This window comes from Phalacrocorax carbo, chromosome 9 (assembly GCF_963921805.1).
Source record: "Phalacrocorax carbo chromosome 9, bPhaCar2.1, whole genome shotgun sequence".
Taxonomy (NCBI): Eukaryota; Metazoa; Chordata; class Aves; order Suliformes; family Phalacrocoracidae; genus Phalacrocorax; species Phalacrocorax carbo.
In genome coordinates this window covers 36,257,077-36,278,812 of record NC_087521.1, presented here as the reverse complement: position 1 = coordinate 36,278,812, position 21,736 = coordinate 36,257,077, and the positions used below count along the sequence as shown (strand labels likewise).

At 41.6% G+C, this 21,736-nt stretch overlaps 1 protein-coding gene across 1 annotated transcript in view; it reads right to left on the bottom strand.

Moving 5' to 3' along the window:
* SOS2 (SOS Ras/Rho guanine nucleotide exchange factor 2) overlaps positions 1 to 21,736 on the bottom strand; it is a 56,163-nt gene that overhangs the window by 28,085 nt on the left and 6,342 nt on the right. Inside the window, exons 2-7 of the mRNA XM_064461179.1 lie at positions 14,824 to 14,949; positions 11,458 to 11,589; positions 9,416 to 9,580; positions 8,543 to 8,746; positions 6,898 to 7,041; positions 2,474 to 2,584 (exon numbers count right to left, since the gene is read on the bottom strand). Coding sequence (XP_064317249.1) covers positions 2,474 to 2,584; positions 6,898 to 7,041; positions 8,543 to 8,746; positions 9,416 to 9,580; positions 11,458 to 11,589; positions 14,824 to 14,949 — 882 coding nt within the window. The remainder of the gene's footprint in view (positions 1 to 2,473; positions 2,585 to 6,897; positions 7,042 to 8,542; positions 8,747 to 9,415; positions 9,581 to 11,457; positions 11,590 to 14,823; positions 14,950 to 21,736) is intronic.

Sequence of the window (21,736 nt, the reverse complement as noted above, 5' to 3'; positions counted from 1 at the left end):
AAATGGTAACCAGCTGGATGGTCCATATTTTTGTCAGCAGTAGTAAATTAAACATAAGAAGCTAGAGGACCAAGTTACCCACAAGTCATTTTCTAAGCATCCTTTAATTCACATAGAGGTGCTCATATCGCAATCACCAGTGCCTTTCTATTTCAGCACTGCCTGCCCACCTCAATAGCGTTAGTTCAAGGTGACACCACTTGAATAATGCACTGTCTATGGCTATGCTGCAGGCCTTATTGCCCAGTCAACAGTTACAGAATGCAGAAAATGCTTGAATACATTTTGAAAGCAGTTCATACCCATTTCCAAAAGAACATGGTTTACCCTGGGCCACAGTTTGCTGTAGAATTTAAAGAAAACACTGGAATGTGAAAGACCAGCCAGGACTCCCATACAGTCTAATAAACTTGTCACCAACTTCACTCATGTCCTCTCCTCCCAATTACGTACACTGTGCTTCAGTTTACATCCAACATACCACAGAAATATGGAAGTCTCATCAAGTACTGAAGAAATTAATATTAGTATCTCCTTTCTCGCAGAAACTGAGAATCATAAGTTTGTGACTTAGAAAATTAGTTAGAAAACTTTTCCCATCCCCAGCAGTTAACTAACACAATAATTCAGGTTGTAAGATGAGTGGTTTTCCAAAAGGATGGTGAAACCCCTGCCATCTTCCACATGTTGTGGTTTAACCCCAGTCAGCAACTCAGCCCCCGCCAGCTGCTCGCTCACCCCCTCACCTCCCCACCCACCCCCGCAGTGGGATAGGGGAAAGAAGCAGAAGAGTACAAGTGAGTAAATTAATGGGTTGAGATAAAGACAGTTTAACAGGTAAAGCAAAAGCTGCATGCACAAGCAAAGCAAACCAAGGAATTCATTCCCTCCTTCCCATGGGCAGGCGGGTGCTCAGCCATCCACAGGAAAGCAGGGCTCCGTCATGCGTAATGGTGACTTGGGAAGACAAACGCCATCACTCCCAACGTCGCCCCCCTTCCTCCTTCTTTCCCCAGCTCGATATACTGAGCACTATGTCTTATGGTGTGGGACATCCCTGGGGTCAGTTGGGGGCAGCTGTCCCAGCCGTGTCCCCTCCCAACCCCTTCTGTCCCCCCAGCCCCTCACTGGTGGGGTGGGGTGAGAGGCAGAAAAAGCCCTGACCCTGTGCAAGCCCTGCACAGCGATAACTAGAACATCCCTGTGTTATCAATACTGTTTCCAGCACAAATCCAAAGCACAGCCCCGTATTAGCTACTCTGAAGAAAATTAACTCTATCCCAGCCAAAACCAGCACACATACCAAGCTAACTATTGAACAGAAACTGAATTACCTGATCTCCTTTTTGGAAATGACCTCTCCCCCATTTAAGACTTCCGGCTGCATCTCTCTGCAGTTGTCAGAGACAGCTCATATACGTCCACAGCCCAGAGCTTGGACCTCTGCCTTTACCCCACAGCTTGGAGAAAAAGTGAAGGAACATCCCCTAGGAAAGCCCAAACCTTTCTATGATGATGAGAGTCAGAAAGTAGGCCAGATGCACTGCCAAATGACTCGATCACCGGTTTAATCTGGAATAGGGCTTTGGGCTTTAAATTTCCTAGAGAGGTGGGTAAAGGGCCTTACTTCATTCACCAAGTCATATTTAAGAGCAAGATGATCCAGCTTACCAAGCGCTCAGAGCTGAAGAAGAAACACTCACCCCAAAGGAATGGCTTGGAGGAATCTCAGCTTGCAGAGGCATGGGCCCCAGTGAACTGTACAAACTAAGCTCTACTACAACGGGTTTAGCTGGCAGCACTACTGACCGAAGCTCAGCTGCTTCTCTAAGTGCATTTCTGAACACAAGCTCAGTCTCCTGAACAGTAGTCTTTAATAGATCTGCCATGCTGGCAGCAGGAAGTAATAAAAAAAATAATACAAAATAATAAAAAATAATTAAAAATTAATAAAAATAATAAGAATTAATAAAAATAATTAAAATAATAATTAATAATAATAAATAATAAAAAATAATAAAAAATAATAAAAATAACCACAGATGATCTTGCTGGATAGTCCTATTAAAGAAATGACTCAAGAAACACTGCCAGTCCCAGCCTCAATGCCAAACAAGGGGGCCTGAAATGTGTAAGGAAGAAAGTGAAAATGTTGTGCCTGGATGCCTGTGTTTAGCATTAAAAGGCAAAACAGAAAGAGAAATGGCAGGTATGAGAGAACACTCTCTATTCCTAGGCAAGAGACTGATGTGAGGAAATAAAAAAAAAAAACCAAAACTGCAAAAGATTCACGGATGGGTCAGATCTCTGTGTCCAGTTTTAGAAGAATAAGCAGAGTCCAAATATCTTACACTGAAGAAAGGTCAGAACCTAGAGGATTTCTTCCTCCGTAGAAAGTCCAGAGTTACTAACAAAATCCAAACCTTTGAAACAGGTGAACTAAAGCCATTCAGTATTTCTCATCTGCACTCACCTGAAAGTGGAGAGCAACAGCAGGTTTTGCCATTAAGTTATTAAAATGCTCATGAAATTGTGGAGAGAGAATATCCTGGGACAAGGTTTCATATGGATCAAAGGCTTGCTCCTAAATAAAAACAGAGAATTATATACATACATGAAGGACGCAAGATATTTCTGACCCAGCTGGTACAGTTAATTCCTTTATTAGGCTGATACGCAAGTGGAACTTTTCAAGAAAAGATCAATTTTGCAAAACAAATATTCAGTAAACCACAAACCTTTTTCACTTCCAAATTTTAAACGCACGCAACATTTTCTCAGCATTCCTCAATCTCACCATACGTATCACTGACACAAACTTTTTTACTGAAGCAGTGGGAACCAAGGTAAGTTCTTGCTTTCAGTCCACCCACATTTCATCTAGAGCGGCAATTTACCCCCCTCTGTCAATAAAGAATGACACTTTAGAAAGAGGTAAAGATGAACTCTGGAGACTGTCACAAGGAGGCATTATTGTACCACCACCACTTCAGGGTGCATCACATAAGAATGGTCAGTCCTAAGCACTGGACTTCTGCACCCTTTTCTGGTCATGCCATAAGGCTGGGAAAATATCTCACTCCGGGACAACGCAGGTAGTCTGAAAGAGTCTCAGAGTGACACCAAGAGTTTCAGGTGCAAGAATTATGACTCTGGATGGAGTATCTGGCTGTGATTCTGTTTATCAGCTACAGCAGGATGGGATAAAAACCTGACTGTACATGAATCTCTGCAGGAATAATTTATGACTGCTCATAGATCACCTGCTCCAAAACCTGTCAGGCTGTTCCCGAGTCTCTGCAGATTCATTGGGCTGAATCACTCATGAATCACCGGGTTATCCGGTGCTGATGGCACGATGCCCAGAATAAGCACATACCTCTTTTCACCTGAATGCAGAAGTGCTTGTCAGAATACAGGCTGCAGAACTTGGGAGTACCAAACACCACAAAGGCTCATTTGAACATTCAGGTAAAGCCTCAAATCTTCCGTTGCAGAGGGTCCAGGGGATTTCCTACCTTACTCATGGGGCAGCTGCAGTTAAACTCTTTGTGGGGAGGAGAGGCACAGAATGCACTCTCTTTTCACATGCAAATTATAATGAACACTCTCAACTCTCCTCATCAAGTTCTAATCATCGCTGTCCACTCACATTAGATTGTATCTGGGAAGGGCGATGAAGGGGGGGGGAACATCTGGCACTTCAGCAGCGGCAGCTGAAGAAAAATTATTACACTCTAACTGACCAGGCTGGTTTTCTTAAGCAGAATCTGAATCCAGGGTACACCCTGTCTGTTTTTCTGTTTACTCCACGCCTGCCCACTATCTGCAAGCATACAACACAAGGGTCTTATTTTACAACATCGAAACTAAAGACAGGGGACAATTACACTGCATATCCAGATTCTCTTTGCCATACTAGCCAAGAAAAAAAATGATCAAAAACCTCTGCAGAAGCAGTAAATCAGCCATGGGGCGGGGGTCCGGCTGCGTCCAGAGCTGGTACGCAGGAATGGACAGGGCAGATGGCTGCAGCTGCTCCACCGGCCAGGTCCCCCACGCCACAGGACGCAAGCAGAGAGCACAGATTGCAGGGCTGGAACTACTGCTCAAAATGTAATCTTGCATGCAAATCTACTGGGGGAGCCAGACCAACACATATTTATTCTGTGCTTTTTAAACTTTTTACTGCATTTTAGAAGGGTTTTCAGTTTCTTCCACTCAGACTTTAATCAGTCTTTCAAAGTTTTGGTTTTGTTTTTTGAACGCAAGATTGAAACAAACTGCATTAGCTAGCTTCCCCAAGAGATTAATAAAAAAAGGGGCTTTTTACACATGTAATGTTGCAAATGTTACACAAATATGGAGACGTTAACTCGATGCCCACGTAAGTTATCTTAACGCAGCACACAGTTCTGGATTGGTGTTTGCTATAGTGCACTGGTTTCCAACTTTTTTGCGTTGTGGATACCAAAAACGTCTCCTATGGAAACGTAAATACCAGCATAACAAATTTAGATGCTAACAACCTCCCTTCACTAGCTGCATTCTGACAAGGCTTCAAACTAGGCGCAGAGACACCCAGCCCTCAGTTCTGAGGTCCTCCTGCCACTAGCTGAACGTCACTAAAGAGATTAATCGAAGGCAATCATTAAAATACGTTGTTGTAGTCAGAATTGTAAAAGTTACCAAGTAAGATTTTTTTTACCAGCATATTAACAAATATCCATCTCCCACTCGTGTGTCAGGCATCAAGTTTCTGAATTTTCTCCACACCAGTTTTATTTTCCCCATACTTCCTTATCTCAAAAACACTACAATATTTATGTTTAAACCTTCCAGAAAACTGATGCAGAAAAACAGACACAGCAAGAAGATTCTAGCTTGCAAGGGTTGTTTGCTTTTAATTATCCTTCCAAATAAGTTGAAAGACCTTTATAATGGAAACACTAAGCGAGCAAGCCTGGCAGTAAGATAGGCAGAGCAAATAAACACTTCACTTTCATTTCTCTCTTTAATGATCCCTTTTGCAAATACTCACAGAAAGATGAGCTCAACATGTGAGATGATCAAATGAACAACCTAGTTATTAAGTAGGTCTTGCTCCATATTAACTGAATTGTTAAATTCAAATATACTGCCTGTGTAAAAAGGAGGTTTGAAGAATAATCTGTTTTTCCTCATCTCCTATTTAAGTTTTTCAGGTAATGAAAATCAAGTGATATTTTTACTCATCGAAAGGATTTGTTTCCCTTAAAGGACAGAACGCCTACGAGTAACTTTTGCAATAAACTGAGATATGTATGTTTTCTAGGATAGTGCTCTACTATTTGAAATTAAGTCTTTTTTTCAATCTTAAGGTAATAGCCACTATAATTCATTGTTCAGATGGCTTCTCCTTATCATTATATAAGCAATTACACTTTGCCATCTTAAGAGCTGAGACCTAGTCAGCTGGACTTTCCTACTGATAGGTCACGGGGGGCTTACTGAAGTAACGCCAGCAAAAATTTATCTTTATGGTATATTCCTGAGTGAGCGGCACATGCGCTGAAGGACCCATATTCTTCATGGCCACAGAAATATAACTGCTCTCCTGACGCTACTGGTGTGTTCAGGCAGTCCCAAGATTTTAAAAAAATGAGCATAAAAGTGAAATGGAAATATTATGGGTTGTCATTTTCTTGATAAAACATAATTTTAAGATGAAAAAGCATAAGCTTCACATGCACCATGTGGTTCATCTGAGATACTTTCTCTCACCCTCAGGCCAGAGCATCTCATTTGACTTCCTCTGTGATACAGTCCACATGGTTTACATTATTACGTTTTGGTTCAGAAAATTGGGCTCAATGCACCTTTTCAGAAAAAGCAGATTCAATTTAAACACGGCCAAAGACAGGAGAAACTCCACACCTACCTTGGTAATTTGTTCCAAGAGTCAGCTCCCGTCACAGTTAAAAAGGTGTGGTGTATTTCTAAGCCAAACTGTCCTCTTGCCTTTCAGATACTGCTTTTTTGCTGTGCACCTCTCTGCTGAATTCCAGAGTTGTTTTGTACTCTATTTTCAGGTCACGAAGGTACCTGTATACCTATCCTATTTTGACTAAGCTGAGCGCTATCTCACTGTAAAGCACTTTCTCAAAAACTTTATTTTTGTGACTCTCCTCTGTAGTCCTTCCAGTATTTCGATGCCCATAAAAAACCTGACAAAATAACTTAATAACGTTCCAGTATGAGCCACACCAAATCCACATGCAGTGTCTTCCTACCCTTCAATATCTATTTTATAGGTGAATGGGTATCAATAGCACTTGTTGCTGCGATACTGAACAGTAAGCTTCTGTTCAGTTGCACATCTGTTTTGATACTTCATTCCTTCCCAGAGTTACTGCTTTGCAGAGACATTTCCCATTCCAGACATACAAAATGCATTTGCCTGAATTAAGAATACATTTTGTCTGAGTTAACTCACTGTCCAGAGTAACACAAGTCACTCATCTTGCGGATCTATGTCCAATGGCTGTGATTTTTGGGTAGCCTGGGCCTGACACCAACGCCTACAAAAATCGAAGCACCACCTTCCTTCAATAAGCAATCCCACGTAATTACTTTTCAAATCCACATCCCCGTAGGATCATAGCAATTTATTCCCACTCTGAAATAAGATTTTAGTTTTGCGCTTACCTGCCTGATACCATTTCTGCCACAGAAAACACACTTTACCTTATCTACTAAAGAACAGGTAGGGAAGATCTGTGTTCAGAACTTATTAAAAGGACTTTTTACAGCTGCAAATTTATCGGAGATATCAGAGTAATGACCAAAAGTTTACTAAGAAACTAAAACAATCAGTGATTTAAGAAAAAAACCCCAAAGAACAACAAAACGCTGTACCTCTGCAAGATCCTCAAAGCAGCTGCCAGCCAGCGGATGAGGACTGCTTTCATCAGTCATTTCAACAGTATCTTCAATTAATCCTAAAAGCTTCACCGTCAACTCATGAATATCTGAAATGTTGCTAAATATCACATCGATATCCTGCAAATAAAATGCATCTTAGTAGAGTTTAAAACAATTTATTTTGCTCATGTAAATATCGGAGCATTTTTTGTGAAGTCTGAACCAAGAGGTAAGTGGAGAGGAGCCAACAAAAAGCTAGGAAGAAAGTTAAATTATGTGGTCTTCCCAGCCCTGCAGGCTTGTCTGGGCACATCCAGCCTTGCACAATTCTCACCCCAGCACACCATCCTTCCAGGCCGGAGCAGCAGCAGTCCCAGTACAGGCTGTTCAGTGCTTTGGACAGAAACTCCTGGCCCTTTCAGCCACAATGCACAGCTGTTATTTTCCCCTCTGCTGATTCTTGTCTCTCAGATCACAACAGGAAAGAGGCAATTTAAAGCAGCTCCAAGGTCAGATCCTCTAAACCACAGGTAAAACTAAAGCAGCAACTTGGCTACTTCAGCAGAACACTACACCAAGGTACAGAGGAGGAATCGGCAGCTTCCCTTTCCAAATTATACTTTTATATTTTTCAAATCCACACACCACAAACACACCCAAGTAGGCAGCCCCTTCCAATGACCTGCATTCTTCTTCTGACCCCTCTGAAACACACTTCTCGGAAGCCTTCTCTGCCCCAACCTAACACTGCAGAGCTTGCTTGACCTCCTGCCAGCGCCCAGACCATGGCAATCTCTTCGTGGGAACAAGCAATCTCAAAACTTCTCATACCCGTTCCCATGTAACAGATGAATATTCCTCAGCTCCAAAACATCGCTCCCTTCTCCTCCCATCATCTTTGCTTGAATTCTGTCCCCACATCTGCACAATTCTCCGATATCCTGTCAGTTACTGAGGAACCTCCACACCCAGCCATAATGGGAGTGTCTCTTGCTGCCTCTCTTCTTATCTTGCTGGTATCACCTATGAATCCCAGGTCAGGATCTGCTGGCCTAGTCCCCTTCTTCCTCCCACAGGAAGGATTCACTAATCTCTCATTGCTACTCTTCTACAAGAGTTGTGCTTCCTTTTTAGACGCCAGCATCCTGAAAACAGTATTTGCCACACATGAAATTTCAATCAAATATTCCAATTGCTTATCACATTGAGGTTCCCTTCACAGTCAGCCACACACTTCAGAATCCAAAGCCAAGGGCTGTTTCACTTGTAGTTTCTGCAGACAGGGGTTCCCTGGCGTAGACTTCAAACGTCAATTCAGGCATTCGTCTGCATTCAGTGTACGCATTTTTGTGTTGAGCAAAAGTGTAACTATTACGTACATGACCAAGTGACTCCAGCTACTGCTGGCATCCGATAGGCAATCGTGTCCATTAATGTTCACTCTGAGAGCAGCACTCTTCATACTATTAACAGCAATTCCTCCATTTTATATTTCATATACAGTCGACACTCATTATGCACTGACATACAATAAATCAAATTTAATTTCACCTCCAACACAGTGAATGTAATATTGATACATTATGGCTGCTAATGGAGCAACTAGCATTACACATCAATAACCTATTAAAGGACTTACATTAGGTGTGAACAATTTTCTGTTTGATAGGAAAGCTTCCCGAAATACTTTTATTATCAGATTCAACTCCCGCAGATATTGCCTCTCTTCTGCAATTTCGTTTCTCACTAGGTCATAGTAGTTGAGTTCCCCAGAAGAAGAGGGCTCATCTTCACACAGAGAAACCAAACCAATGTCATCCTGATCAAACATATCCATCAAAACCTAGCAAAGAAATTAAAAAAAAAATTACACACAAGCCTGATTTTTACACTTGGCTCAAGCTCAGCTATTTCAATGTGTTCAGAGAAATCCTTTGAGTTTTTAATACAATACTTTCTGTGATCACTTTCACAAGGGAGTAATATTTAAACTTTGGCAGCAGAAGGCTGGATCAGTTGCCAAAGCCATTTTCCCCTTTATAAGTTAGTACGACCTAGAAAACAAGTTACAATTCATGCAGAACCAAGTTTGAAAACAAGGCATCTTGCATAAGCCTTTGACAAACCCCTCTTGCTAAAGATAAAATTAAACAAAAATGTTTCTCATTTTTATGAGGATGAAAATGAAATGTCTTTTCTGTATTACAAAGAAGGAAAAAGCTGTCATGACAAAGCAACAGGAGGACAGCAACACAGCTGAGAAATAAAGACATAATTTTCTGTCCTTACATTGTTTTGTAAGAACTACTACTGTTCCAAAACTTAACAGGCTTAACTTAAACTTAAGTCTTTACTGTGACAGGTCTGGCATGAATAAGGAGAGAAGCTTCTGCATTTGAATAAGACCGGTCTCTCCCTCCTATCCTAGTTTGGATATATCTTCTAAGAAGAAAAAACAAAAAATCCCACCTTTGTATCTGTCCAAAAGATTATTTTCATCCCAACTCCTTACCTTATCAGCACACATTGATACTTTAATGTCCTGCTGGGAGATCTCAAAGTGTCGTATATTGAAAACATAGTTTCCAGCCAGCTTTAAAATGTCAGCTGAGATGTACTCTAAGACAGCCACAATATACAGAGAGACATGGTAATCTACCTTATAACCTAGGACTTCCTGCAAATTGAAAACAAGAGGGGGGGGGGGGGAAAAGCACTATTTATTCCAGAAATTAGTTTGGAATGACAACTAACACATTCAGTTTTCTAATGAAATTGATCTTGTCTGTGTTGATATTTACACCAATGTAACAGGCAGGGCAAAGGACAACAGATAGCAATTTGATCAGTTGCTGCAAAGGAAATGTTTGCAAATACTTCCTTGTGCTATTTTGCCATATATGAATAGACGAAAAGCTACAGAACTTTCAATAATCCTTCCTCTAAAAATGACAGTCCTAAAAATAGGGTTCCTTCAAGGAAGGGACTTCACTGGAGCCACTCCCGTACTTCAGTTTTAGTCTCTATCTATGCTTATTGCAGGACTCTGGCCTAATCTGGACTCTGGAGAAAAGAGCATGCTCCATTTTGAATTGTTCTTGATGGGCAAAGTTGTCTTTTGTGAAACCACAGACTATATGCTCAACCTGTTATGTACTGTGATTCATTTTAGTCCATCCTTTACATTTGGCTGAACTAAGCTATCTGCACCCTTGCGTTACATAAAATAATTAAACTTTAATTATTAAAGTCTGAACAGAGGAAAACCCAGGATGGACACTGCATGTTCTTCCTGTAACACATGCTCCATGGTCTGCAGAGCACGCACTGCACGGTGACAGGGCCGTCAAGAATACATATAGGTAAGTTCATGCATTTGAATAATGTAGTCTCGTTCTTATCGTATTTTGATGCATCTTCTAAAAATCAGATTCTGTGCCTATGTCCACACACTTCTAAACCAGACTTCATGAAAGAAAACTAGTGTGGTCTAGCAAGATCTTATCTAATGCTGCTTTCTCTTCTAACATCTCTTCCCCTCTCAAACTGTCACAAACTGACACATTATTTATAAGAACACAGTGACTACATCTGAAAAAGTGCTGTAATTTCTGCTTATGCTTGAATAATGTTTCCTCAGTGCAGCTGGAAACTCTGGTGCAACAATGCCACCACTGGAGAAAAGCATTTTTTAAGCTATGAACATAAAGCAAAATTGATAGAAAAATGAAATACCAAAAAAGAGCAGTGTTTGGATCAGCCTGAATCTACAGATTAAGCACTGATCTAAAAGTGATTAAACACTGATCTAAAAATCAGATTTTTTAATTATTTTAATTTATCTGATCTAAAAATCAGACTTTTACATTATTTTGTTTAATTTATCATTTAAAAAATCCCTCTACAGGGGCACGGTATGAAGACATGCTTCCTGTGCGACACTAACAGCTGCGTGTAAGCAAGGAGCTCTATAGCTGTTATAAGTAACGTGGCATCTAAGAACTGAGATGGCCACTCTCCTCCTCCAAACCCACCAACAATAAAGTCTGCATTTGGTCTTCTGTTACAGTGTTGCAGATCTATTGCTTTTAAAACCAAGGCATCAGTGACATTCAACAGTAACTGAAAGGACACTGACACTCATCTCAGTTGACAGTATACAAGGAACAGGATCTACTTGTTCTCTCCTCTTCTATTTTGGCTTCTGCAGCATTTTGAAACAAATAAAGGCATCAAAACAGTTCTACTGAAGTAGGTAAGGTATTTGAGTTTGTTTGGGTTTTATTTATGCTAAAAACTAGTTATATTTCAAACTAGAGTAACATTAACACACTAATGTCTAGAACTTGATGAATTTAGGTATCTACATTTATTACGTACTACAATATATTCATCCTGTTCTATGGTGACTTTACTCTTTCAGCCAATATGAGAAACTTACCTAATTTCACACAAATTAAAGAAATGCTTTAAAGGTTATGCTGGAGGGCAATAATACAGCTGGGGGTGGGTGGTGGGCAGAAGCAGCAGTCATTAGGCTGTTGGTTTAAGTACCTTTAATAAAGGATGTATTTTGTCCACAGGTAGCAGGAGAGGGTTTCTTCTTTTTCGTTTCTCTATAGCAGACTGCGCATCAGCAATCGCCCACTTGTCTATTGGATGAGGAAATGTCTTTTGAACGCGCTCCTGTCCAAACACAGAGTGCACTTAGATTAACCGCAGTAATCAGAGAGAAGTTTAAAAAAAAAAAGAAAACAAACAGCAAATTACTTCCCCTGCAGTATAGACAATTATCCTCCTCCTCAGTGTTTGCACCACATTTTCCTAACTGTTCTCTCCTCCTTCCCCAACTCAGCTTCGCTCTTTTCAATAATCCCAAACAACCTCCCCTCCCTAAGCACGAAGAACTCATTCAAACCTCCTGCTCCTGATCTTTTCTTCATAAGGGCAGCAAGAAACCTCAGCTGAGACAAGAAGCCCAATACAAACAACATCAGGAAGCACTGAACAGTTTACAGTCTCAATGAAAAAAACAAACCCAAGTCAGTATTGTTCCTATTTCATAGAAGTTCAGAGTGTAACTTGTCCTGTATCAGATCAAGTTTATGGCAGAAATTAAAAATCAAGTTCAGGATCCTCTAGCTAGGAGGAGCGCTGTGATTCATGAAAAGGGCTGGCTATAACACTGGACTCCAGCAGCCCACAGAGGAGCACCATCCTGCTGCACAGTCACAGTGGCTGCAGTTTACAGCCCCGCTACCACGGCAAACTGTATGCAACCTCAGGTCACTTTTATATAGATTCACATTTCAACAGCTGCTGTAGGAACAGGCGAGATGGGCCCCCCAACAGAACAAACTGCTTTGGGCAGCAGTGCCACCCTTCAGCAGCCCCCAGCTATGTGTGCGCAAGACCCCACTCCTGCTTTCCATCAAATTCTCTGGGCTTCCCTCTGCAGCCCCCGTGAGCTGGGGAATTCAGCGCTGGTAGAATGAACCTAATCTGAACTCTGATGACTGCTTCTTAAGTGACTTTGGAAAACACAGATTATTTTTGTTTGGTTGTTTGTTTTTTCTAGGTCAGATAGCTGTTCCATAATGAATGCAAAAGGCACATGCGCTGTCTTCCAGGACACTTGTGACTGCCACGGCTCTGTTCTGTTCTCAGGGGGGAGTAGCAGCGATCACCTCCTGCCGTGCAAGCCACTACCATGCCCTCACTCCACCTGGCACTGCCAGGCTGGCACAGCATGCGGTGCGGTGCCATACCCGACCTCTGCTTTGGACCTGGGCCACAACGGGGCCTGGATGGGTGATAACCCTTAAAGGAGAGGTTTTCTAGATGAGCTGAAGAAAAATGGTGAAATCTACATGTCCCTTTGATAAAAAGATTTTTGCGCATATTCTGAAATTGAACGGGAGGCCTGAGGTTGTCTTAGACGCAGCTTTCAAATGTTTGCACGCTCGGCTTTCTGCGTCAGCTGCCTGTGCCAGGTACACACACAGTGACCTTCCCTCTTGGACAGCAGCCTAAAGCTCTGGCCTCGTTCACCAAAACGAACTTTCCTTGAGATTCTACCAGGAGATCGCGTGCAAAATGGATGTAACATGGCATTCAGCTGTCCTTCAACTTAACGGCACACTTCACAAGTAACACACGCCTCCTGCGCTTGGACTTTGCTGGTTCCCAGTGTTCTGTTGGGAATAATTTGAAGGGCCTGTTATATTTCTAAAACCTTTATAATTTGAGATCTTAGACCTTGATCTTGCAAATACTTAAGTATAATATTATGCACCCCTTTAATATATATAATAGTATATTATCCAATAAATAGCTCCATTAACTCCAGGCTGTTATGTACGTATCTGTATGATAAACTTTAGAGATCACAGCTCTCATGGTTTCTCTTAACAGCTAAAAACAGCTGAGGAACAGAGCCAAAAGCCTTCATTCGTGGATCTCATATGCCTGCTGGCAGCGCAATCTCACCAACAACCCGTGACATAAAACTGAATTCTTCTTTCCCTGCTCCAGAAGAGTCTCAATTTATTGACCTACAGAACAATAACGTTTTGGGGAATCCATTACCACTATTTAGACCTAGCTCTGTGTTTTTAAAATTAAATAACTTATATTGCCAAGCGTAACGATGCTTTATTATTCACAGCTTTAAAATGCCAGGTATATATAAAATACAACACATGGGATTTTAGTGTCTGCTGTGATATTCGTAACCACAATTCGGAGAGTTGTCAGTTACCTCAGAGGGCTGGCTGTACTGTGTGCAGTGTTGCACCCAGCAATTTGTAGAGCATACATGTAGCCAATGAAAATTATCAATTCATACATACACAGGGTAATTTTATCATCTCATGACTCAGAAGCAGAAAACCCTGGAGTTGGTGTGTAGAATAATCAGTGCTATCTCAAACCGTCCTGCATGCTGGAGGGTTTGATCAGCTGGGAACTGGAGAAAGAATATGGTATTTCTCAGCTCCACATCTAAAGTTCAAATCCAGACTCAAAGTAGTAACAATTCTGAGAGCTATTAAGTGACTATTAAGTGTTGCTTTTATTTAGTCATACTATAATCTTTATGCATCAGTATTATAAAATACATTAATCATAAACCAAAATTAATAACTAATGAATTAACTCAGCGTTGAATAAAGGGTGATTGCTGCATCTAATAAGAATAAAATCCTTCAGGCAATTATTTTGTAAATACATATATAGTCTTTATTTCCATGACACATATATAGAATATTAGATGAGGACTTCATTTTGTTTTAGGCTGAAAATCCTAGAGACAGATTGATGTAAAAGCAATACTCGCCAAAGCTGTAATGGGCCACAGCTACATGAAAGCACTTTCTCCCTCTAGACTGTATACTGAAGCGCACTCCATTAAAGCCCTCATTTTGTAACTGATGACACAAAAGCAGACAGCTGCAATAATACAAGAGCCTCAGTGAGTTCAATAAAGTTCCAGGAACATACAACCCTACCCCCTCAGCTGCACAATCCAGGCCTCACAAGAGTAACCTTTCATTCCAATATTTACTTTTCTTCTGTATATTTATGTCAAAGAGTAGGGAAACTTGCAACATCCTTACATTCTTAAGTCCAAGGTGCATTTGAGCAGCAGAAAATCCTTCAAAATATTCTGTATTTATAAAGATAAGGCTACAAGAAAAAATTCCCAACATTTCTATTCTGAGGCCCCGAATAGAAAAATTAGTTTCCAATTAAGCTTGCTTTGTGAAATCTGAATGCTGTATAATCTTTTAGAAAACCAGCATTAACAAGCTCTGCTCTTTGGATTCACCTTGGTTTAACATCAACCTGCACCGCTCAAAGTATCTTTGCTCCTTAGTGATTCTGCAAGCAAGCACTTGGTTTTCCAGGATCTAGTCTTACCTCTACGTCTTGGACGGTCCGTGGCTGAGCAATGCATAGTTTGTTTAGCAGCTGAAGTATCAACTCTTCAATGTAATAGAGGGAATCTTCTTTTGCTGAAAGGTTTGGGTGAACCTGTTGCTGAACCTGGCAGAAGAGTTAGAATTAGTGGGTTTTTCCCTTTTGAAAGCTGTACAGAAGGAAGAACTGGGAAAAAGCAGAGTAACTCTGTACCGCAGTGCTACAAATTCCACACTTCCAGTGATTTCCTCTAAGTTCTCCTGTGTAGTTAAGATGGCAATTCCTACTCCTGCAAAATTGGTGTCTCTATTCAATTAAAAACTAAGTGTTTAGCCTTTGTGGTGGGGAAGACATTTCAAGCCAAGCCAGATTTCTGCCAACGATGCAGTGAAAACAATCACTGTGTGTAATTCTGCAGTTATTCATCCACAGAATGAGTAACATACAGTTATGTTACTAACCCTACTAATGAGTACTGGGTGACTGTGAACAGAGGAGGAACACGGACACACTAGAGCAAAAGACTTAATAAGCAAAGACACCAGGATAAGAGAACTAAGCAGTCTGGCAGGGAACTGAATTAATACACTGTTAAAACCTGTAGCAATAAAAAGACACTGGAGAAGGGCTGGAACAACTCTTTGAGGTGCCTCAGAACTGGAAAACTAACTAGAATGTGAAACATCGTCTGAGGCATGAGAAAGAGCTGTGAAGTACTTAAAACGGAGCAGGAGACCTAAGGAAAAGCATAAGTCAGTATACAAGAGTGTCAAGACTAGGAAATGCGCTGTCAAAAAAGCTGACTTCCACCTCCCTCTAATGCAAGGCAGGATAATGCCTTTTATCTCACTTCATGGAGATTAATCACAGTTTTCGTTTCCAAGGCTAAGCTAGACCAGACAACCTGAAACAGGCAACCTCAGAATGTGCCTGCACAAGCTAAAGGGCCACAACTAACTTGCCCTGGTCCAACGTGGATGTTTTCCTACCAAAAATCCCCCCAAAAACAGCCCCACCTTAAAAAAAATTAAAAAAAAAGGAAAAAAAAAGAAAAAGAGGCACTCAAGACTTAGCCTATATACTCAGTTTTCCCTGGCAGCCTCTCAATCAGGAAAGCGCTAACTAGATCTTAACTATAGCCAAAGATTCGTAAGTAATACAATCCAGGGAAATTCCCTACTCTCCCCATACAAATTATAGGTTAATCACCTCAAAAAAGTAACCTGACATACTTACATTGGCATTCTGTACGTGGTTTCAGACACAAGACAAACGGATCAGTAGTGTCTTGGGGGAAGACAATAACATGTTTGGGTCAGTTCTAATCCTCTGAAATACACGCACTCCTCCCCTCCAAAGACAACAGGCAAGTCCACAGACACTGGGGGGCTCTGAGGGCTTCCTCCAAATTAAGTAACTAATAATTTCATAGCAGTACCTTGGGGGCACTCAATCTGCAGCCCCATAAGTCGTGCAACAAGACCAACGAGGAAGTAAGGTGTCTGGCTGGCTTCCTTCCCTGCCGGCCGCAGAGGAAGGTGGGCAGAGCTGCCCGGGAGCCGCAGCCACCGCCAGGAACCGCTCCCTGCTCCACCTCCTGCTGTGCCAAGGCCTGAAAGAACTGGGGGAACAGGACTGCGCCTCGTCTCCACACCTCCACATGAGAAGAGAGGAAGAGCCAGGGCAACCAACAGGTAGGGAGAAAAGGTGAAGATCCACAGAGGGGACCACTAGAAGGGGCTGCTGTCGTACACCTTCAGCATCCTAGAAGCAGAAATGATGACTTGGATGAAGTCCACCAATACGCTGCTCAAAGACAGGGTAGCACAGACAGGGACCACACGTATCAATGATGGGAAGCCGATTGTCTCAGGGGAGTGGGAAGCAGGGGACACCCTGAAAATGTGAAAATGTACCTGTTCCTGATTGTGTTGGAGTTGATAATTAAGTTATTACACAGTGGTAGCACCAAGACACTGCCAATCCTGGGGGCTCCCAAGGAGAGACGCCCTCCCGGGCAGCAATGCATGTATCTAGTGCTTAATTCTGCACTGGCAGCCTTCCTCAAAAGGCACAGGTGAAGCAACACATTAATAAGGCAACTGTATACCAAGAAAGAAAGGAATACACATTCCGCTCTGATCCAGCCCTTCAGTTTTGTTCTAGAGTTTTTGTATAGACCTTTACATATCATTAAGTCTTCTGCACCTCAAACATGAATACTTCTCAGCTTCATGTAACTGTCGCACTGCTGACATGTATACAAGATCATGTACTACTGAAAGAAAGAGGAAAAAAAAACCCTCAAGAAAATCAAAACCACTCCTTGAGAACTCTGACTTAAGACCACAGGTTTTCAACAATAGTCAGTGCATTCCATGTTCTTCCTGAGCATGAGAGTTTAAGTCACAAAACAATGGAAAACCAGGAAGTGTCGAGTTAAGGCCCCACCAGGTATCTCTTATACGAGCGCTACCAGAGCAAAAGCATTAGCTAGCTCACTCGGAAATAAGATGAAACGATGTTGCCCCCACACTGAACCCTTAATGATGCTCCACAGAAATGATGAGAACAGGAGCTGTAAGAAGATGAGAAAGGGAAGCTGTGCTCCCCTGAAGAGGAGATGGGGAACTCCCATTTACTGTATCAGATCGCAGCCATTCTCCTCCTCTCAACAAGGGTCACTCATTTTTAAAACAGACGTCACTGCCACAAAATAAAAAAAACAACCAAACTTCACTTGTAACTAACCTCAGTTCACAGGTCTAAAACAGCTCACGTCAGACTTTCCCCAGCTTTCTCAAGAGCACGTGGATACCTAAACAAGGTTGAGGACAAGCAGAAGAGCACGCAGCCCTCTTCAAACACCAGCAGGGAATCTCAGCTTCACACAGCGAACACAAACATAAACACAAACACTGGAGTCAGTTTTGCTTCGAAAGGAGCAAAACCAACCACAAAGCCCAGCATTTCTTGGTTGAGACAACCCTTCCCAGAGGATTTAGAAAACAGCTTCCATTTGAAATGATACTGCCTGCAGCATCACAGAAAGGTCCCAGCAGTACTCATGCACTCCCTGGCTTTAAGACAAGTTATTTTGACGTAAGTGCCGTTACTGAGAGAAAACAATTTCATAGCAAGACACTGTTTTTCACAGCAAAACAAAAAGGCGGTTATAAAAGCTGTGCACGGCTGATCAAATCAGATGGTGCTGTATCAAGGAGAGAACACTTACCCTTTACAGTATTCACCTAAGCCCTGACTGCAAGGACTGGGAAAACAAGGAGAGACTGATAAAAACACTTAATGCATGGAAAAAAGCAAGAGGATTTAGTGAGGATGTGTTTCTTCGTGAAGGCACATTCACTGATTTCAGGTTCAGACTGCAGTATGTGAGCGCAATTGCATTAGCTGGCATGGAATAATACACCATAGCTAGCACAGGCCTAAGTTTTGATCTGACTTGTAACTGCTTCCTTTAAGGGTCAAAATACTTAAACCCACAATGTGTTGCACTGACCAGGCAAGAGCTCTGCTGCAAGAACTCTGAGCTGAAGGTAACATAGAAACCAGATTTTTGTAACTGTTTTATCTCTGAAACAACCCAAGTGGAGGGCTTGAAGCCATTAAAGAGGTAGATTAAGATTAGCAGGACTAACTAATTTTTACTGTGTCATTCACATAGGATTATTTCTTCACAAGCTGTTCCAAGGAATAGAAATGAAATACCAGCTATGAGTCCCTTAAGTGTGGCATTTAAACGTGGCCTTAAGGCCTTTCTGGGGGACATGCTTTAATTTTAGATGGGAGTTCCTAAACTGCTCCTTCCCTTGCTCCTCTTCACTTCTCCCTAGTCTTTCATCCCTCCAACACATGCATATTCGATGAAAATCCAGCTGTGACTTCACGGGGGCGTCTCCTTTCTACGGCTGTAGCCTTCAGTGGATTTGGCAGGGCTGAGAGCTCAACTGTATCTGTACAAGCAGTGGCTCAAGAGGAGACTGAAAAACCCCTCAAAGGTAAGTTCAGATGCTCCCCCTAGTTCCTTCCAAGAGGCAGGCCCTGCACCATGCCACAAGACCTCCTTGAGAAAACAGGCAGCTGCAGAGATGAAGTCAAGCTCAAAATTCCTTCTCAGTGAGATTCTAACAGTCCTTACACGCCCCTGGGAAGACGTCTTAAGATGAGGATAAAAACTTTTCAAGGAGACAAACATTATCAGGACTAGCAACAAACTGATCTTATTTTTTAGAACTAATATAAGGGCAAGCTTAATTTTGACCCACAGGAGATCTGGCATGAAGTCTGAATATCAGTAACATCTGGACTTGGGGGAATTCAGAAGTCCTGAGTATAAAAGTAATTGTCAAAGGGTTGTTTCTGAAACAACAGAAAGCTGAGGGAAAAAAAACACTGGAGATAAAACTGCAACTAACATCTTTTCAGCCTGTGCTAATGAGACAAACCAGCAATTTGGCTATACTGCCTAAATATGTTTTTACATAATACATGTATTTTGGTAGTAAAAACACACTTAGAAAGCTCCAGTTGTTTACCAGTAAGCACATGTGCAGAACAAGAGATTGTTCATTAAAAAAAGAAAAAAAAAAAAACAAGAGAAAAACCCCAAGCCCATGACATGCACATCAGGTCTTTAGACAGCATGTACCATCAAACACATAAATTCATATTCCTGAAAGACTAGACGACAATATCCTGCTTCTCTATTTTCATTCAAAACAACTTTATTTCCAGAAAAGAGAATTCCAATATTACCTGAGATTTCAGAATAAGTTTCTAATTTTAAAAAATGCCACCACAAAATCTGCTAGCATGAAACACGGCATTTCAAAGCTTACTGTTTTTATTCCTTCTTATCTTTTCTCTTCTAAAGATAACACTGCCATTAAAAACATAAAACATCTGTTCCAAAGGCATTTTTAATCCCTCATCTGGATGATACTAGAGAAGAAGAGGGGAACCAGAGGGAGTAACTTAAAGGCCTGTGATGCTCTTACTCCGTGAAAGACGATGGCTTCGACGTTCTCAATTTTCAAGCATAATTACAGCATAATTCTGTAGAAAGAACTAGAAAGGTTTAAATACTTGAAGAGATATCTCAAATAAAAACACACTGTCAACTTTTTAAAAATAACTACACTAATTTCTTACTTTATTTCCAGTACAGCAATTTCTACATGGCCTGTCTTTCTAACATCAAACTAAGAAATGCAGACAGAGGAACAATACGAAGTAGTCTCTTAAGCAAAACAGAACTTCGTATTTTATCTACATATAGCATTTTAGCTTCTTCTCGGCAATTCTAAACATTTGAGGCATGGTTAGCAAAATAAAATATTCTTGTAACACAGTAACGGAGCTATGAAAAGCATCTCAGGTGCAGATCGTCTGTCAGCTGTCTGACCTCAAAAACACCGGCTGCTGTTAAGTGACCGCGTACAGGGGTGACTAAAATGTCATCCTACACCACTGCTTTAGGGTAAATCTATTTTTTCCCCGTCTTTAGCTATTGTACTGCTACTCTCCTCTAGTATACACTGGTTGAGGGGAGGGTGAATTGAAGGAGATTCACGATGGGTGGTGCAGACAGGGCTCTGCATTCTGAAATAGCATCGAAGGCGGTTCTAAGAGTTACTGGGAAGCCTGCTCGGTGCAGACAGAAAAACCACACTGATAACGCCACAAATGATACTGAGCTGATGCACAGTTGGTTGACAAACTGCAAACCAAACGCAGACCACCATCCCTCCTGTCTTTTTGTGTAGCACATCAGCCACCTCAACGGCCCATGGTGGAAGGCGCTGGTGGATTGTGGCAGCGGCCAGCGCAGCCGCACGAGGCTCGGTCTCTGCCTGGATCCTGCCCCCATCGCACCCACTTCAGGCTTCTGCTAACGACGGCACAGATGGGTTTCCTCGAAGAGCCGCACGCCAGTAGTTTCTCCTGCGGGCACTTCCCCACCATGCCTCACTTCTGCTGTATCTGCTCTCACCTATATTTCATATTTGGTTTCTCACAACACCTTCAGAGTCTCTGCTTTTCTACCCAAACACATAAAAATCTCCTTTCTCCAGCTGACTGTGTCCTTTTATACAGTCAAGGAGAAACTAAAATACGTGTATGTTTATACATACACAACCACATATATTTTAATCTTAAAAATGGATGGAAAATTAAGTATTTGGTTTTTATCCATCCATATAAAAAGCCTTGTTTAAATTGAGATAAACCCTGAATGAGCTAGGCACAGCGATATGGAAGGAAAACAGCACAGCCAGTTCAGAGATTGCTGTGCACAGGTCTGTCTTTAACATTAACAGCTTCTAATTCTCGCCCAACTCTTCAACACACCACTTCCCAGAGCTGAAAGCTGCTCTGGTCTCTGAACCCAGCACCCGCGGGCTCCCTCTCCCCACTTTTTACGTCCCACCCTTCCTGAGAAGAACCGCTTGCTCAGGTAGACTGAATTATGTGAAAAGGCCAGTAAGTTTTCAATTAGGTCTTTAGAAGATTTTAAAAAGAAAAATTAATTCAGGAGCAACACAGGCCAGCAGAGCTGGGAGCTGCAGACTGAGCTCTGAGATTATATTTTAAGCGAACAGATGTGGAAATGCAATAAGAAACAAGAAATGACAAAAAGCAAAGACACGTACTGCTTAAAAGAAAAAAGGCCAAACCTTAAATTTGGAGACAGTGAATACTGTTAGAGTCATGTCTTTCTGAACCAGATAGTCATTGATATTACATTAAAAAATCAGAGGAAGTGTCAGGAGAATAGAGGCCATAAATATGGGGAAAAAGGTGTCCTCAGCATGTTTTTTTACATGACTAACCTGCCGAACTCAAGGAATGGCAGCACACAGCTCATCTGTAAAACCTGGCAGAAAGGGAA